Genomic DNA, 17,508 nt, shown 5'->3' on the forward strand with positions numbered 1-17,508 from the left:
ACAAAGGCTTTTACGAAGCAGGTGTGTTAGTTTAGTGTAAATAGCCTAGACACACACACACACACACACACACACACACACACACACACACACACACACACACACACACACACACACACACACACACACACACACACACAGCCTAGCAGTCAAATCCACACTGTCATTAGTAAAGTCAGGATATAGTGGTGACATAAGGTATAGGACTGACAAGCTGTCACTGGGGAAATAAAGGCTATCTTAGATAGCAGGTAGCATTTAGGAAGAGAGAGAGATGAGATGGAGGGAGGGATACAGAGAGAGGGATGAAAGTGAGAGATATAGAAAAGGCGAGGAAAGAGAGAGATGAGGGGGATGAGAGAGAGGGACAGAGAGAGAGAGAGAGAGAGAGATGAGATGAGATGAGATGGAGGGAGGGATACAGAGAGAGGGATGAAAGTGAGAGATATAGAAAAGGCGAGGAAAGAGAGAGATGAGGGGGATGAGAGAGAAGAGAGAGAGAGAGAGAGAGATGAGATGAGATGGAGGGAGGGATACAGAGAGAGGGATGAAAGTGGGGGATATAGAGAAGGGAGGAAAGAGAGAGAGGAGGAGGGGGGATGAGAGAGAGAGAGAGAGAGAGAGAGAGATAGATGAGATGAGATGAGATGAGATGAGATGAGATGAGATGAGATGAGATGAGATGAGATATGGATGGATGGATGGATGGATGGATGGATGGATGGATGGATGGATGGATGGATGGATGGAGAGAGAGAGAGAGAGAGAGAGAGAGAGAGAGAGAGAGAGAGAGAGATGAGATGGAGGGAGGGATACAGAGAGAGGGATGAAAGTGAGAGATATAGAGAAGGGAGGAAAGAGAGAGAGGAGGGGGGATGAGAGAGACAGAGACAGAGGGAGGGAGGGAGGGATAGAGAAGAGGGAGGGAGGGAAGAGAGAGAGGAGGGGGGAAGAGAGAGAGAAGAGGGAGGGAAGAGAGAGGAGGGGGAGAGAGAGAGAGAGAGAGCGAGAGAGAGGCAGGGGTAGAAAGAAACAGAGGGATAGAGGAGTGAGGGGAGACAGAGGCAACAATGAATGAAAAAAAATGATTCAGATCAACCTTAATGTGCTATTATATGAAGACAGTTTATTTATTTATTTATTCATCATTTATTTGTAATCGTTATTTAACTAGGCAAGTCAGTTAAGAACACATTCTTATTTACAATTACGGCCTACCCCGGGCAAACCCGGACGACGCTGGGCCAATTGTGCGCTGCCCTATGGGACTCCCAATCACGGCCGGTTGTGATACAGCCTGGACAATAGTTAGAACCAGGGTGTCTGTGCTGACTCCTCTAGCACTGAGATGCAGTGCCTCAGACCGCTCGGGAGCCCCGAGTTAAAGAAGGAAATGTTTTAACTGGCACAGAAACACGAACGCATAGACTCCAAGCGTCTACTTGGCAGACAGGGACGAAGAAGAAAGAGAAGAACGTGTGATAAAGAAGATGATAAATGAGCTCTGGTGGAGGTTTAGTGTACAGCTGAACCATTCTGACAGAGAGTAGTACTCTGCAGACTTGTCTTAGTAATGGATGTGTACTTCAGGGAGGGGTGGAGGGAATCATCAAGAGAGGAGAGAAAGGGAGGATGAGTTATAATCAGCGAGGAGGGAGAGAAGACAGGGAGGGGAAAGCAAGCGATCTACAGCGTGTTTAGGAGAGAGAGAGGCTGAGTAAAGTTTCTTACCCGGTTACAACATTTTCCTCGCGCACAGCTGATCCTCAACACCAATACATTCACGAGCATCGCTAGGAGGAACTCAAGGTAAGTGAATCAGGACTTTGTCAAATGGAAACCGTATAATGACATTGTTATATCTATTGCTGACAAGTCAACTAATTGTTTCCATGAAAGCACGCGGATGCAGAACACGGTTTTTTGCCGCTTGCTGCCCCATTGAATGTATTTTTCCCCGGTTGGAAATAAAAGACTCCCAACAGAAGACAATTCAACAGTGTTCTGTGCATTTGCGCCTGAATGGAAACGAGAATAATATTTTGGAAAATGCACGTTGCTACAAGTAATTCTTGTCTTAAGCTTTGTGTGAGGATGTGTTCCACATAAATGTATGCGGTGCGTCTGTGGACGTGGCTGCTAGAATGAATCCATTCTGACAGAAAGACTACCGGGTACTTCAGGCGTGTTTTCTCTCTCTGGGTCAATTCTATAATGTTGACAGAATAACATTGTTACGCGCATACGAACAACATATTCAATAAACTATACAAATATTTGCATACAACATGGTACACTTGCATTTGATGTATAAAAAATATATATGTATATTATTTGTTGTCTTTTGAACTTGGCTGAACTGTAGCTGTAGGCTATAGCCAAGCTACTGACCTATAACGTATTAAGTTAGAACTGATTACTTTAAAGTATGATGACAGATGCCAAATACATTTAAAAGGGCAATCTGCGATTCCAACAACAACAAACCGGGCCGCCACTGTTTTGCAAAAACAGTTTAAAAAAAAAAAAAAAATGTGTGGTGGATAATGAGATCTTGAACTATTGGGTTCTTCAATGACAGACAGTCCCATCACCTGGACTCATTTTCTCTCTCTGTTTCTAATAATGTCAAATAAAAATGTGAAGACTGTCAGTACTGTTATTTTGGTACTAGTGTTACTGTTTATCAATATTGGCACGCCGTCGTGCCCAGCAGGGAATGATCAGACTGTAAAACGTAGGTTCTCTCATAACTTCCCACAGAGGGAAACTAAAGCTTCCTCCCTTCTCATCATCCTTTCATCCATCCATCATTCTCACCATTGATCCGTCTTTTTAAAGAATGTTAACATTCCAGGAGTTGTGTAAAACACCAGGGATTTCCTCTTTGGCCCTATCACTCTGTCGCTCTGATTCTCACACACACACACACACACACACACACACACACACACACACACACACGCACACGCACACGCACACGCACACGCACACACACACGCACACACAGTGCTTGCACACGGACACACACACGCACACACACACGCACACACGCACACACACACACACACACGCACACACAGTGCTTGCACACGGACACACACACGCACACACAGTGCTTGCACACGGACGCGCGCACGCACACACATACAGTAAATGCACATGCTTGCATGCACACATACTCCCCTACACACATAAACACTAATCCATTCTCTCTCTCTCTCTCTCTCCCTTCCTCCAATCCATCCTCTACAGTGTTGTCCAACTCTAAACTCTCAACATGTGTCTCTCTCAACCCCCGAGCCAAACCCTTCTCTAAATACTGTGGACTCAAACTGGTCGTAAATGTCAGTTGTGAAATCCAAGTGGGTTTCTCACCTCTCCTCTCCTCAAGCAGGAAGTACCAGGTTTTTTCAGGTAACGGTTTGTGATGCTACTTAGTGTCCATGTCTAACTGATACCTCCTGCTGTGACCAGATCATTCAGACACCAGGGAAGTGAGAAAACTTAGCCTGCCTCACTAGATGGCCAAGCTGCAAAGTCTAGATTGTCGTAAAAAGGTATGGGAGCAGGTTAGCAGTGCGGTTAAGGTTTGGGTTAGGTTTCAAATCAGATTTTAAGAAGATAAATTGTAGAGCTAAGCAAGGCTTCTGACTTTGCATCTTGGCCAGATAGGGACAACTCTAATGTGGCCTGAGTTTTTTTTCTATTAGAACCCATAACTCTCTTACATGGCCAATACTTTCTCCTATAAGCTTCAGTCTCGATTACTGCTGCAATTCAGGGAATTAAAGATATTTAACCTGCTTTAGTTAAAGCCAAGGAAATCACTGGTACTGGAAAAATGCTTGTGAACCTTTTTATTTGATCAGATTAGAAGTTAAATGCACAAAGACTCAAGTATTTAGGGTTATGGAAAGCTGCGTCTCGTCTAGAATGAACCTTTTTGTAACATGATCCAGCTGAAACCTTAGGAAATATGTTTTGACCCAGTCAAATGTGACTAAATAACCAGTTCCATAGTTTAGGACCGAGAAGGAACTATAACCCAGTTCCATAGTTTAGGACCTAGAAGGAACTATAACCCAGTTCCATAGTTTAGGACCTAGAAGGAACTATAACCCAGTTCCATAGTTTAGGACCTAGAAGGAACTATAACCCAGTTCCATAGTTTAGGACCTAGAAGGAACTATAACCCAGTTCCATAGTTTAGGACCTAGAAGGAACTATAACCCAGTTCCATAGTTTAGGACCTAGATGGAACTATAGCCCAGTTCCATAGTTTAGGACCTAGAAGGAACTATAACCCAGTTCCATAGTTTAGGACCTAGAAGGAACTATAACCCAGTTCCATAGTTTAGGACCGAGAAGGAACTATAACCCAGTTCCATAGTTTAGGACCTAGATGGAACTATAGCCCAGTTCCATAGTTTAGGACCTAGATGGAACTATAACCCAGTTCCATAGTTTAGGACCTAGATGGAACTATAGCCCAGTTCCATAGTTTAGGACCTAGATGGAACTATAGCCCAGTTCCATAGTTTAGGACCTAGATGGAACTATAACCCAGTTCCATAGTTTAGGACCTAGATGGAACTATAACCCAGTTCCATAGTTTAGGACCTAGAAGGAACTATAACCCAGTTCCATAGTTTAGGACCTAGATGGAACTATAGCCCAGTTCCATAGTTTAGGACCTAGATGGAACTATAACCCAGTTCCATAGTTTAGGACCTAGATGGAACTATAGCCCAGTTCCATAGTTTAGGACCTAGATGGAACTATAGCCCAGTTCCATAGTTTAGGACCTAGATGGAACTATAGCCCAGTTCCATAGTTTAGGACCTAGATGGAACTATAGCCCAGTTCCATAGTTTAGCACCTAGAAGGAACTATAACCCAGTTCCATAGTTTAGGACCTAGATGGAACTATAACCCAGTTCCATAGTTTAGGACCTAGATGGAACTATAGCCCAGTTCCATAGTTTAGGACCTAGATGGAACTATAGCCCAGTTCCATAGTTCAGGACCTAGATGGAACTATAGCCCAGTTCCATAGTTTAGCACCTAGAAGGAACTATAACCCAGTTCCATAGTTTAGGACCTAGATGGAACTATAACCCAGTTCCATAGTTTAGGACCTAGAAGGAACTATAGCCCAGTTCCATAGTTTAGGACCTAGAAGGAACTATAACCCAGTTACATAGTTTAGGACCTAGAAGGAACTATAGCCCAGTTCCATAGTTTAGGACCTAGATGGAACTATAACCCAGTTCCATAGTTTAGGACCTAGAAGGAACTATAACCCAGTTCCATAGTTTAGGACCTAGAAGGAACTATAACCCAGTTCCATAGTTTAGGACCTAGAAGGAACTATAACCCAGTTCCATAGTTTAGGACCTAGATGGAACTATAGCCCAGTTCCATAGTTTAGGACCTAGAAGGAACTATAACACAGTTCCATAGTTTAGGACCTAGATGGAACTATAGCCCAGTTCCATAGTTTAGGACCTAGATGGAACTATAGCCCAGTTACATAGTTTAGGACCTAGATGGAACTATAACCCAGTTCCCTAGTTTAGGACCTAAAGGAACTATAACCCAGTTCCATAGTTTAGGACCTAGAAGGAACTATAACCCAGTTCCATAGTTTAGGACCTAGAAGGAACTATAACCCAGTTCCATAGTTTAGGACCTAGATGGAACTATAGCCCAGTTCCATAGTTTAGGACCTAGATGGAACTATAACCCAGTTCCATAGTTTAGGACCTAAAGGAACTATAACCCAGTTCCATAGTTTAGGACCTAGAAGGAACTATAACCCAGTTCCATAGTTTAGGACCTAGAAGGAACTATAACCCAGTTCCATAGTTTAGGACCTAGATGGAACTATAGCCCAGTTCCATAGTTTAGGACCTAGATGGAACTATAACCCAGTTCCATAGTTTAGGACCTAGATGGAACTATAGCCCAGTTCCATAGTTTAGGACCTAGAAGGAACTATAACCCAGTTCCATAGTTTAGGACCTAGATGGAACTATAGCCCAGTTCCATAGTTTAGGACCTAGATGGAACTATAACCCAGTTCCATAGTTTAGGACCTAGATGGAACTATAGCCCAGTTCCATAGTTTAGGACCTAGAAGGAACTATAACCCAGTTCCATAGTTTAGGACCTAGAAGGAACTATAACCCAGTTCCATAGTTTAGGACCTAGATGGAACTATAACCCAGTTCCATAGTTTAGGACCTAGAAGGAACTATAACCCAGTTCCATAGTTTAGGACCTAGAAGGAACTATAGCCCAGTTCCATAGTTTAGGACCTAGAAGGAACTATAACCCAGTTCCATAGTTTAGGACCTAGAAGGAACTATAACCCAGTTCCATAGTTTAGGACCTAGATGGAACTATAACCCAGTTCCATAGTTTAGGACCTAGATGGAACTATAACCCAGTTCCATAGTTTAGGACCTAGATGGAACTATAACCCAGTTCCATAGTTTAGGACCTAGAAGGAACTATAGCCCAGTTCCATAGTTTAGGACCTAGATGGAACTATAGCCCAGTTCCATAGTTTAGGACCTAGATGGAACTATAACCCAGTTCCATAGTTTAGGACCTAGAAGGAACTATAACCCAGTTCCATAGTTTAGGAACTGAAGGAACTATAACCCAGTTCCATAGTTTAGGACCTGAAGGAACTATAACCCAGTTCCATAGTTTAGGACCTGAAGGAACTATAACCCAGTTCCATAGTTTAGGACCAAGAAGGAACTATAGCCCAGTTCCATAGTTTAGGACCTAGATGGAACTATAACCCAGTTCCATAGTTTAGGACCTAGAAGGAACTATAGCCCAGTTCCATAGTTTAGGACCTAGAAGGAACTATAGCCCAGTTCCATAGTTTAGGACCTAGAAGGAACTATAACCCAGTTCCATAGTTTAGGACCTAGATGGAACTATAGCCCAGTTCCATAGTTTAGGACCTAGAAGGAACTATAACCCAGTTCCATAGTTTAGGACCTAGATGGAACTATAACCCAGTTCCATAGTTTAGGACCTAGAAGGAACTATAGCCCAATTCCATAGTTTAGGACCTAGAAGGAACTATAACCCAGTTCCATAGTTTAGGACCTAGATGGAACTATAACCCAGTTCCATAGTTTAGGACCTAGAAGGAACTATAACCCAGTTCCATAGTTTAGGACCTAGAAGGAACTATAACCCAGTTCCATAGTTTAGGACCTAGAAGGAACTATAGCCCAGTTCCATAGTTTAGGACCTAGATGGAACTATAACCCAGTTCCATAGTTTAGGACCTAGATGGAACTATAACCCAGTTCCATAGTTTAGGACCTAGAAGGAACTATAACCCAGTTCCATCACTGGACTGATGGAATAGTCTTGAACAGCATTTACTGTGATGTGAAAAGTCTCCCTAGATTGCAAAGCTCTTTCTCTTCTCCCCCCGATCTTTGTCTCTTGTCTCTCTCACTCTCTCCCTTCCCTTTTCACCAACCCTGTTCCCTCTCTCTCCTCTCTCTCCTCACTCTACCCCCCTGAGCAATGATCTAACACACAAAGTGATTGACTGTCTATGACCTCTAGTGTGTCGACCCAGGCCTGATGCCAGAATCAAATTAGAGAGAGAGAGAGAGAGTGAACATGGGTTCTATGGTGTGTGTATACTGGGCTTGGTGACCTGTCCCTGTCCCACTAACAGATGTCTAGTAGAGACACTGGAAATGTGTGTCCAACCGTGAGCTCATGTAGACATGGCTGGCAGTTAATGTTTTCATATGGTTGTTTGGTAATGTTTACATGTACAGAGTGGATGTGGTAATACGGCGGTAATGTTTTCATGTTTAATACAGCAGGTGTGAGCATGAGCAGGTAGGTTGAGTGACACACACACACACACACACACACACACACACACACACACACACACACACACACACACACACACACACACACACACACACACACACACACACACACACACACACACACACACACACACACTAAAGAGAAGTGATCATGGCCCGTACATGAGCTAATACCAACACATCTAGCTGTCACTGGTCTCACTAATTACCTTACCTTCTCTCTCCCTACATCTCTCTCTCTCTCTCCCCACATCTCTCTCTCCCTCTCCCTATCCCCTTCCCGCCCTATTTCCCTCCCTCCCTTTCTCTCTCTACCTCGCCCCCCTCTCGCTCTCCCTATCTCTCTCAGGTGTGGTCATCATGTTGGGGGTGTGTCTGTCCGTCCTGTTGCTTCTCCCCCTGGCCACGTCCATCCCCTCCCCCTCCAGACCTCCCGCAAGACTATGCAGACGATGCTGCGACCCCCTGCAGCCCCCAGAATCCTCTGCTACACACCCTGCCCACCACGCCGCCGCCACGCCAGAGGTCCACACCTACATCAACATGACCATACTCAAAGGTAAGGGACAACACACACACACACACACACCAGTACATCATCAGTATCTTAGATGACCATACTCAAAGGTAAGGGACAACACACACACACCAGTACATCATCAGTATCTTAGATGACAAACCTCAAAGGCAAAGGACAACACACACACACACCAGTACATCATCAGTATCTTAGATGACCATACTCAAAGGTAAGGGACAACACACACACACCAGTACATCATCAGTATCTTAGATGACCATACTCAAAGTTAAGGGACAACACACACACACACACACACACACACACACACACACACACACACACACACACACACACACACACACACACACACACACACACACACCAGTACATCATCAGTATCTTAGATGACCAACCTCAAAGGTACAGTACAAAGAAACATCCCGACAGACAAGATGAGATCTAGGCCTTAGAGCGACGTTTCCCAAGCCAGTCCTCCAAAACTAGCCTTTATAAGGATGTAACAGCTTATTGAAAAGAAGACACTTGGCAGGATCAGTAATCAGCCAGGTCAGCGTTCTTAAAGAACAAAATAACACACACAGAAGACACAGGGAATCAAACCGAACACACACAGACACACACAAACACACACAGAGACACACACAAAGAGATAAAGACCTTGTGTTCTATTTCTAAGCCTTATTCCTCTAAAATAGTCCAGGAGACATGTCATGTATTGTTTCATCTGGTGTGTGTGTGGTTATGGTTTAATCTGTGTTCTGTGATAGAGATTCCATGTCAGGTTTAGCTGACCCCTGACCCCATCCCAAAAACAACAGGTAGTTAGTTACGTTTCTCTCACTTAGAAGCGTGGCACACACATGGACATGCACATACACACAATCTGAAAAAAACTCTAGATTCATTGAAATCATTGTTTAGAGTGAGTGAGGGAGGGACGGAGGGAGGGAGGGACGGTGGGAGGGACGGTGGGAGGGAGGGACGGTGGGAGGGAGGGAGCGAGGGAGGGTGGGAGGGAGGGAGCGAGGGAGGGTGGGAGGGAGGGAGCGAGGGAGGGTGGGAGGCTCCCAGAAGGCAGTATTCACCTGGCACTGAACCTGATGATGTGGCTGAAAACACACACACAGTCTCATATAATCAAGCAGTGGTGTGTGAGAGGATTGATACTGCAACAATCCAGTTTGGTTAGAAAAGAGGCACTAGCTAACTATATAAAGACAATATATATAGAGACTAACTATATAAAGACAATATATATAGAGACTAACTATATAAAGACTATATATAGAGACTAACTATATAAAGACAATATATATAGAGACCAACTATATAAAGACTATATATAGAGACAAACTATATAAAGACAATATATATAGAGACTAACTGTATATATATAGACTAACTATATAAAGACAATATATATAGAGACTAACTGTATATATAGAGACTAACTATACAAAGACTATATATATAGAGACTAACTATATAAAGGCTATATATAGATAGACTAACTGTATATATAGAGACTAACTATATAAAGACTATATAAATAGAGACTACCTATATAAAGACTATATATATATAGAGACTAACTGTATATATGGAGACTACCTATATAAATACAATATATATATAGAGACTTACTATATATTTAGGGACTAACTATATAAAGACTATGTATATAGAGACTAACTATATAAAGACAATATATATATATAGAGAGAGACTAACTATATAAAGACTATATACAGTGGGGCAAAAAAGTATTTAGTGTAGCCACCAATTGTGCAAGTTCTCCCACTTAAAAAGATGAGAGAGGCCTGTCATTTTCTTCATAGGTACACTTCAACTATGACAGACAAAATCACATTGTAGGATTTTTAATGATATTATTTGCAAATTATGGTGGAAAATATGTAAGACAAGCAAGATTTCTGGCTCTCACAGACCTGCAACTTCTTCTTTAAGAGGCTCCTCTGTCCTCCACTCGTTACCTGTATTAATGGCACCTGTTTGAACTTGTTATCAGTATAATTTAGTGTATGTTTAGTGTTTTACATATCGTAAACCCGTCGACAGAGATGTTAGCATGTTCCAGAGATTTCTGTAAGTCTTTAGCTGACACTCTAGGATTCTTCTTAACCTGCAGGGCGGCCACTCCTAGGGAGAGTAGCAACAGTGCTGAACTTTCTCCATTAATAGATCATTTGCCTTACCGTGGACTGATGAACATCAAGGCTTTTAGAGATACTTTGATAACCCTTTCCAGCTTTAGGCAAGTCAGCAATTCTTTATCTGAGGTCTTCTGAGATCTCTTTTGTTCAAGGCATGGTTCACATCAGGCAATGCTTCATGGGAATAGCATGAATAGCATTTATATTGCAGGGCAGCTCTAACCAACGTCTCCAATCTCATCTCATTGATTGGACTCCGGGTTATCAGAGTCCTGACTCCAATTAGTTTTTGGATAACTCATTAGCTTAGGGTTTCACATTTTTCCCAACCTACACTGTGAATGTTTAAATGATGTATTCAATATAGACAAGACAAACACTATAATTTGTGTATTATTCGTTTCAGCACACTGTCTATTGTTGTGACTTAGAGGAAGATCAGATCACATTTCTTGACCAATTTATGTAGAATCCAGGTCATTCCAAAGGGTTCATATACTTTTTCTTGCAACTGTATATGGAGTCGCTAACTAAGTCTAAATATATGGAGAAATGAATCTCTAAAAGTGGTATTGGTTATCATAAAGCACAATGTCCAGATGCTTTTCAACTTCTTGTCCAACTGATAGTAATCATGGCTTGAAGGCGTATCTACAGATCTAGGATCAGTTTACACCATCCTAACCCTGACCATCACTATCTAGACATCAGGAAGAATACTGACCTCGGATGAGTGCTACGAGGCGACTGTATCTAGAGGATGATCATTTTAACAGGACCTGGACAAGAGGGGGCCTGTTTAGATCATGTGGTTAAAGCATCAGATGTCCATATATGGTCAATGGGTGTGGAAAATCCATCAAGCCCTCGGATAAGGGAGCACACACACACACACACACACACACACACACACACACACACACACACACACACACACACACACACACACACACACCAGAAGAGAGGTATTTCCTTGCTCATGCTATCTCAGATAGATCAAGACTACATATGTTCTTTCTCTTTCCCTCCCCAGGTGATAAAGGTGACAGAGGAGATAAAGGCATGCCAGGGAAAAATGGTAAAGAAGGTCCCCAAGGTTACCGGGGTCCCATGGGTCCTCAAGGGACTAAGGGCCAGGCGGGCGCCCCGGGAGATGCCTGTAAGACACAGCACTCCTCCTTCTCTGTAGGGAGACGTAAATCCCTCCACAGTATAGACTACTACCAGGCCCTGGTGTTTGACACGGTGTTCGTCAACCTCTACGAGCACTTCAACATGTTCAAAGGTAATTGAAGGACACACACACACACACACACACACACACACACACACACACTATTTTATACTTTATTTTTTACCTCTTTTTCTTTCAAATTTGGTGATATCCATTTGGTAGTTACAGTCTTGTCCCATCGCTGCAACTCCCTTACGGACTCGGGAGAGGCGAAGGTCGAGAGCCATGTGTCCACCGAAACACGGCCCTGACAAGCCGCACTGCTTCTTGACACTCTGCTCGCTTAACCCGGAAGCCCGACGCGCCAATGTGTCGGAGGAAACACCGTACAACTGGCAACCGAAGTCAGCGTGCAGGTGTGCGGCCCACCACAGGAGTCGCTAGAGCGCGATGGGAGAAGTACATCCCGGCCGGCTAAACCCTCCCCTAACCCGGACAACTCTGGGTCAATTGTGCGGCGTCTCATGGGTCTCCCGGTCGCGGCCGGCTGCAACACAGCCAGGTATCGAACCCGGATCTGTAGTGACGCCTCTAGCACTGTGATGCAGTGCGTTAGACCACTGCCCCACTCAGGAGGCCCCACACACTTTTTCCCACATGTTCAAAGGTAAATTCTACTGCTACATCCGTGTGTCTACTACTACTCCGATGTCTCTAGGGTGCAGGCTTTTGTTCCAGCCCAGCACTAATAATTTAAAAAACACCTGATTCTAACACTTTCTCTTCTCTCAAGTTAAATTCTACTGCTTCATCCCAGGATCAACATCTTCAACATCACTTATTTGCAGTATTTTTGTTCCAGCCCAGCATTAAAACGCCTGACTCTAACACTAACTAATCGCTTTCTCCTCCTTTCTCTGAAGGTAAATTCTACTGCTTCGTCCCAGGTATCTACTTCTTCAACGTGAACATCCACACGTGGAACTTCAAGGAGACCTACCTCCACCTGATGCACAACGATAAGGAGCAGGTGATCCTGTACGCCCAGCCCAGTGAGAGGTCCATCATGCAGAGTCAGAGTGTGATGATGGACCTGGCGCTGAACGACGAGGTCTGGGTCAGGCTCTACAAGAGGGAGAGGGAGAACGCCGTCTATAGTGATGACGTGGACGTCTATATTACCTTTAATGGATACCTGGTGGCGCCTAGTGTCCAGTGATCAGGGGGGAGGGGGAGGGAGGGGGAGAACGCCGTCTATAGTGATGACGTGGACGTCTATATTACCTTTAATGGATACCTGGTGGCGCCTAGTGTCCAGTGATCAGGGGGAGTGGGGAGGGGAGGGGAGGGGAGAACGCCGTCTATAGTGATGACGTGGACGTCTATATTACCTTTAATGGATACCTGGTGGCGCCTAGTGTCCAGTGATCAGAGGGGAGGGGGAGGGAGGGGGAGAACACCGTCTATAGTGATGACGTGGACGTCTATATTACCTTTAATGGATACCTGGTGGCGCCTAGTGTCCAGTGATCAGAGGGGAGGGAGGGGAGAACGCCGTCTATAGTGATGACGTGGACGTCTATATTACCTTTAATGGATACCTGGTGGCGCCTAGTGTCCAGTGATCAGAGGGGGAGGGAGGGGGAGAACGCCGTCTATAGTGATGACGTGGACGTCTATATTACCTTTAATGGATACCTGGTGGCGCCTAGTGTCCAGTGATCAGAGGGGAGGGGAGGGAGGGGGAGAACACCGTCTATAGTGATGCCGTGGACGTCTATATTACCTTTAATGGATACCTGGTGGCGCCTAGTGTCCAGTGATCAGAGGGGAGGGGAGGGAGGGGGGAAACTCGTCTATAGTGATTTTGGTCGTTTTATTATTTAATGGATACCTGGTGGCGCCAGTGTCCAGTGATTTTGAGGGGGAGGGTGGGGAGATACACCGTCTATAGTGATGACAAATGGACGTCATTTTAGTAATGGTACCTGGTGGCGCCTAGTGTCCAGTGATCAGAGTGGAGGGGAGGGGAGGGATGGAAACATCTGTAGTTGTCTATATTACCTTTAATGGATACCTGGTGGTGCCTAGTGTCCAGTGATCAGTGTGGAGGAAGTTCTCACCAGGGGAGGAAACTCTGTTGATTTTGATTGTTTTATCATGCTAAAGTTCAGTGATGAAAGATGGAGAGAGGGAACTTGCCAGTGTTGATTTTGATTTTGCTTTTGCCTGCTAGCCTTCAGTTCTCACCAAATTCAAATGTAATCTGGGTTGATTTTGATTGGTCCTTTTTGGTGCTTTCAGTTCTCACCAAATGGAAACTCTGGGTTGATTTTGATTGTTCCTTTGTAGTGCCTTCAGTTCTCACCAAATGGAAACTCTGGATTGGATTTTGTTTGTACTTCCGGTGCTCCTAAAGCAGCCAATGATACAAATGACCTGCGCACACGTTTTCCTCTGCCTCACGATGTATTCCTCTCAGGTACTTTGAATGGGGAGGATTGTGGGCAGTGTTGTGCAGTGTTGCAGTGTTGTGTAGTCCCAGTGAGAAAAATTGGTTGAAATTACATAACTTTTTAAGCTTTTCAACGTCTTTTCAACATATATTTTTGACCAAAAAAAACATTTTCAATTACTTTTCAATGTCTTTTGCTCATAGGGTGGTTTTGGGACTAGACTTGAATGGACCCTGCATTAAACTGTTGCTAAGGTGACCTCAAGGCTTTAAAAGTGAAAAAGGAGATAATGCCATACCATATGAATATATAGAGATTGTTGAGTAATGCAAGATTATATTGAGATATATATTGATAACTCAGTGTTATGTGTTTTTATAGAGATTTACTTTAAGCTGCAGAGCAGCTTGTAACATGTAAATATTTGTATAGATTTGTGTTACCTAAAAGGTTTTATCACTAGTCTGGGTGCCAGTTGGTCTTTGCTTTAGCTGAACTGTTGTTGTTGTCACGTCCTGAACACAATACGGTACTGTTGCTGAATGCAGTTTGAAAAGGTTCTGCATCCAGGCTGGGCTTTCCCCAACCCGATACCACCAAAACCTGGAAGTACTGAATTCCATTGTATCAATACAACACATACTGTATCAGAAAAATATAAACCAAACAATCATTTGTAAAAACCCATTCAAACTAGATGCCCATTCTAAACCAGACCTTCTAGAACCATTACTCCCCCATTGTCAGTTGAGCAGGTTTAACAGATGCATTCTATCTTTCACCTAGAGGTTAAAGGTCAAACCCTGACCCCTGCCTGTTTCCCACCATTAAAGTACACAACCCCTCATTATTGTCAAGATTTGAATATGTCCTAGTATTGCAATACATGGGAAATAGGGTGCCAAAAGTAGTGCACTATATAGGGAATATAAGGTGTGTCCTAGTATGTCATAGTAGTGTACTATGTAGGGAATATGGGTGTGTCCTAGTATCTCATAGTAGTGTACTATGTAGGGAATATAAGGTGTGTCCTAGTATCTCATAGTAGTGTACTATGTAGGGAATATAAGGTGTGTCCTAGTATCTCATAGTAGTGTACTATGTAGGGAATATGGGTGGGGAATATGGATTATCAGTTTTGTTTGACAGCTCCAATGAAAAACCCAACTAAAAGCTAAAGAGAGGAAAGACAACAACATGTAGGGTTGGATGGTGAGGGAATTGAATCTGTTGCCAGATGGACGACCATAGTAGTGTACTATTACTGAATATGGGTGTGTCCTCAGTCCACAGGGTAGGCTAAACTGGAGATAGAGGAGAGACCAGGTGGTGTATTAGGCCATGACTAGATAGCGTTGTAGCCAATTAGAATAGGGAATATGGGTAGCAGTCTGGCCAATTAGATTATCAGTTTTGTTTGACAGTTCGAGGCAATAAAAGCCAATTAAAAGCTAAAGTGGTGAAAGACAACAACTCTGGGTTGCCAATTAGAATAGGCTTTACTGGTGTAGTTCTCTAGGATTCTGTCCTAATAGCTCCGTAGCCAATTAGAAGAGGCTTTAGTGGTGTAATTCCCTAGTCAATAGCTCCGAGATAGAAGAGACCAGCTGGTGTATTGCCATTGACTAGTCAATAGCTTGTAGCCAATTAGAATAGGCTTTACTGGTGTAGTTCCCGAGGCAATAGCTCCGTAGCCAATTAGATGAGGCTTTAGTGGTGTCATTCCCTAGTCAATAGCTCTGTAGCCAATTAGAATAGGCTTTACTGGTGTAGTTCTCTAGGCAATAGCTCCGTAGCCAATTAGAAGAGGCTTTAGTGGTGTAATTCCCTAGTCAATAGCTCCGTAGCCAATTAGAAGAGGCTTTAGTGGTGTAATTCCCTAGTCAATAGCTCCGTAGCCAATTAGAAGAGGCTTTAGTGGTGTAATTCCCTAGTCAATAGCTCCGTAGCCAATTAGAAGAGGCTTTAGTGGTGTAATTCCCTAGTCAATAGCTCCGTAGCCAATTAGAAGAGGCTTTAGTGGTGTAATTCCCTAGTCAATAGCTCCGTAGCCAATGTAATAGCGTACCATAGGGATGTACATCCTATGGCTGTTGTACTGTAAGTACCTATTTCCTGGATATCACTCAAAACCAAGAGCAGAAGTTGACACAGTTGGTTTGCTGAACCCAGGAGGCAGAACAGCAGAAAGCATTGTGGGTTGGGTTATTAGCATTTACTCTGTGCCCCAAAACACAGCCATTTATAACCTCGCTCAAACAATGGCTCTGTTTCCTACGCACCTCTACGAATGCAGATGCACTTTCAAGGAGTCCTCTGAGAGTTGTTGGTAGACGGCCTCTCTAAAACTAGCCTGGTCCCAGATCAGTTTGTGCTGTTTGGCATGACAATGACCCTTGCGAGACAGTACAAACAGATCTGGAACCAGGCTACAGTAAAAGTGAAAAGCAGCAGAACTCCTGTTCCTTCCTGGATGCATTTGATTCGTTCTATTAGACGGTTGTGTTGTTCTCTTGTATTTAGCAGCCATTTATACCCTCATTAAAGACATGGACCCAGTTCATAACAGTAACGACTCCATCTGAGGTAAACAGTAAAGTAGCTTTGAATCGCCCCACTATCCTATAAACGCCATGCTCTATAAAATGGGCCATAAAGTAAGTTGTGGTGTTATGTTACCTGTGAAAGAGTGTTGATAAAACTCCTGCAGTTACTGCTGTTAGAGTTTAAGGTTTAGATGGGAGGGCGGCTGGGAGCAGTTGGTATGACAGGCTATGACAGGTTATGACGTATATTATATCATGCTCATGGCATGTTTACAAGACAGGTTTCTGAAGAAGGGTTCAAGCGGAGAGATAGCGAGAGTTTTCAATGACGTCCGATTTCCCCCTGCGTCAAAGTCAGCCACCTCTCTCTCTCTCTCTCTCTCTCTCTCTCTCTCTCTCTCTCTCTCTCTCTCTCTCTCTCTCACACTCTCTCACACTCTGCTCTTTCCTCTCACCCTCTCTCTCTTGCTCTTCCTCTCCCTCTTTTGCTCTCTCTCTCTCTCTCTCTCTCTGGGCTGTTTTTCTTTAAGTCAGTAACAGGAAGTTAATGACAACCAGACCTTTGACTGACCAAACGACCTGAGAGAAGGGGAAAGAGGGGGAGAAGAAGGAGAGAGGACAGAAAAATAGGGAGCGAAAAGGGGTAAAAGGAGAGGGAAAGAAGGAGGATGAGAGAAAAGGGGTGAATGGAAGAGAGAGAGAGGAGGCTGCATTCTCATGAGAGA

General features: G+C 43.8%; 1 protein-coding gene across 1 annotated transcript; it reads left to right on the plus strand.

Moving 5' to 3' along the window:
* Positions 1-1,053: 1,053 nt before the first annotated feature.
* Positions 1,054-13,001, plus strand: LOC127932400 (complement C1q tumor necrosis factor-related protein 1-like). Its single transcript, XM_052528033.1, has 4 exons — positions 1,054-1,809; positions 8,239-8,448; positions 11,641-11,892; positions 12,705-13,001. The coding sequence occupies exons 2-4, from the start codon at positions 8,250-8,252 to the stop codon at positions 12,998-13,000; spliced, it is 747 nt and encodes a 248-aa protein (XP_052383993.1). The 5' UTR covers positions 1,054-1,809; positions 8,239-8,249; the 3' UTR covers position 13,001.
* Positions 13,002-17,508: the final 4,507 nt, after the last annotated feature.

The sequence above is a fragment of the Oncorhynchus keta genome, chromosome 10 (assembly GCF_023373465.1).
Source record: "Oncorhynchus keta strain PuntledgeMale-10-30-2019 chromosome 10, Oket_V2, whole genome shotgun sequence".
Taxonomy (NCBI): domain Eukaryota; kingdom Metazoa; phylum Chordata; class Actinopteri; order Salmoniformes; family Salmonidae; genus Oncorhynchus; species Oncorhynchus keta.

Bases quoted from the DNA above. Each gene is read 5' to 3' on its own strand.
- LOC127932400 (XM_052528033.1), top strand. From the start codon at position 8,250: ATGTTGGGGGTGTGTCTGTCCGTCCTGTTGCTTCTCCCCCTGGCCACG. The intron at 8,449-11,640 runs GTAAGGGACAAC...TTCCCTCCCCAG, and splicing joins CAACATGACCATACTCAAAG to GTGATAAAGGTGACAGAGGA. The intron at 11,893-12,704 runs GTAATTGAAGGA...CTTTCTCTGAAG, and splicing joins GCACTTCAACATGTTCAAAG to GTAAATTCTACTGCTTCGTC.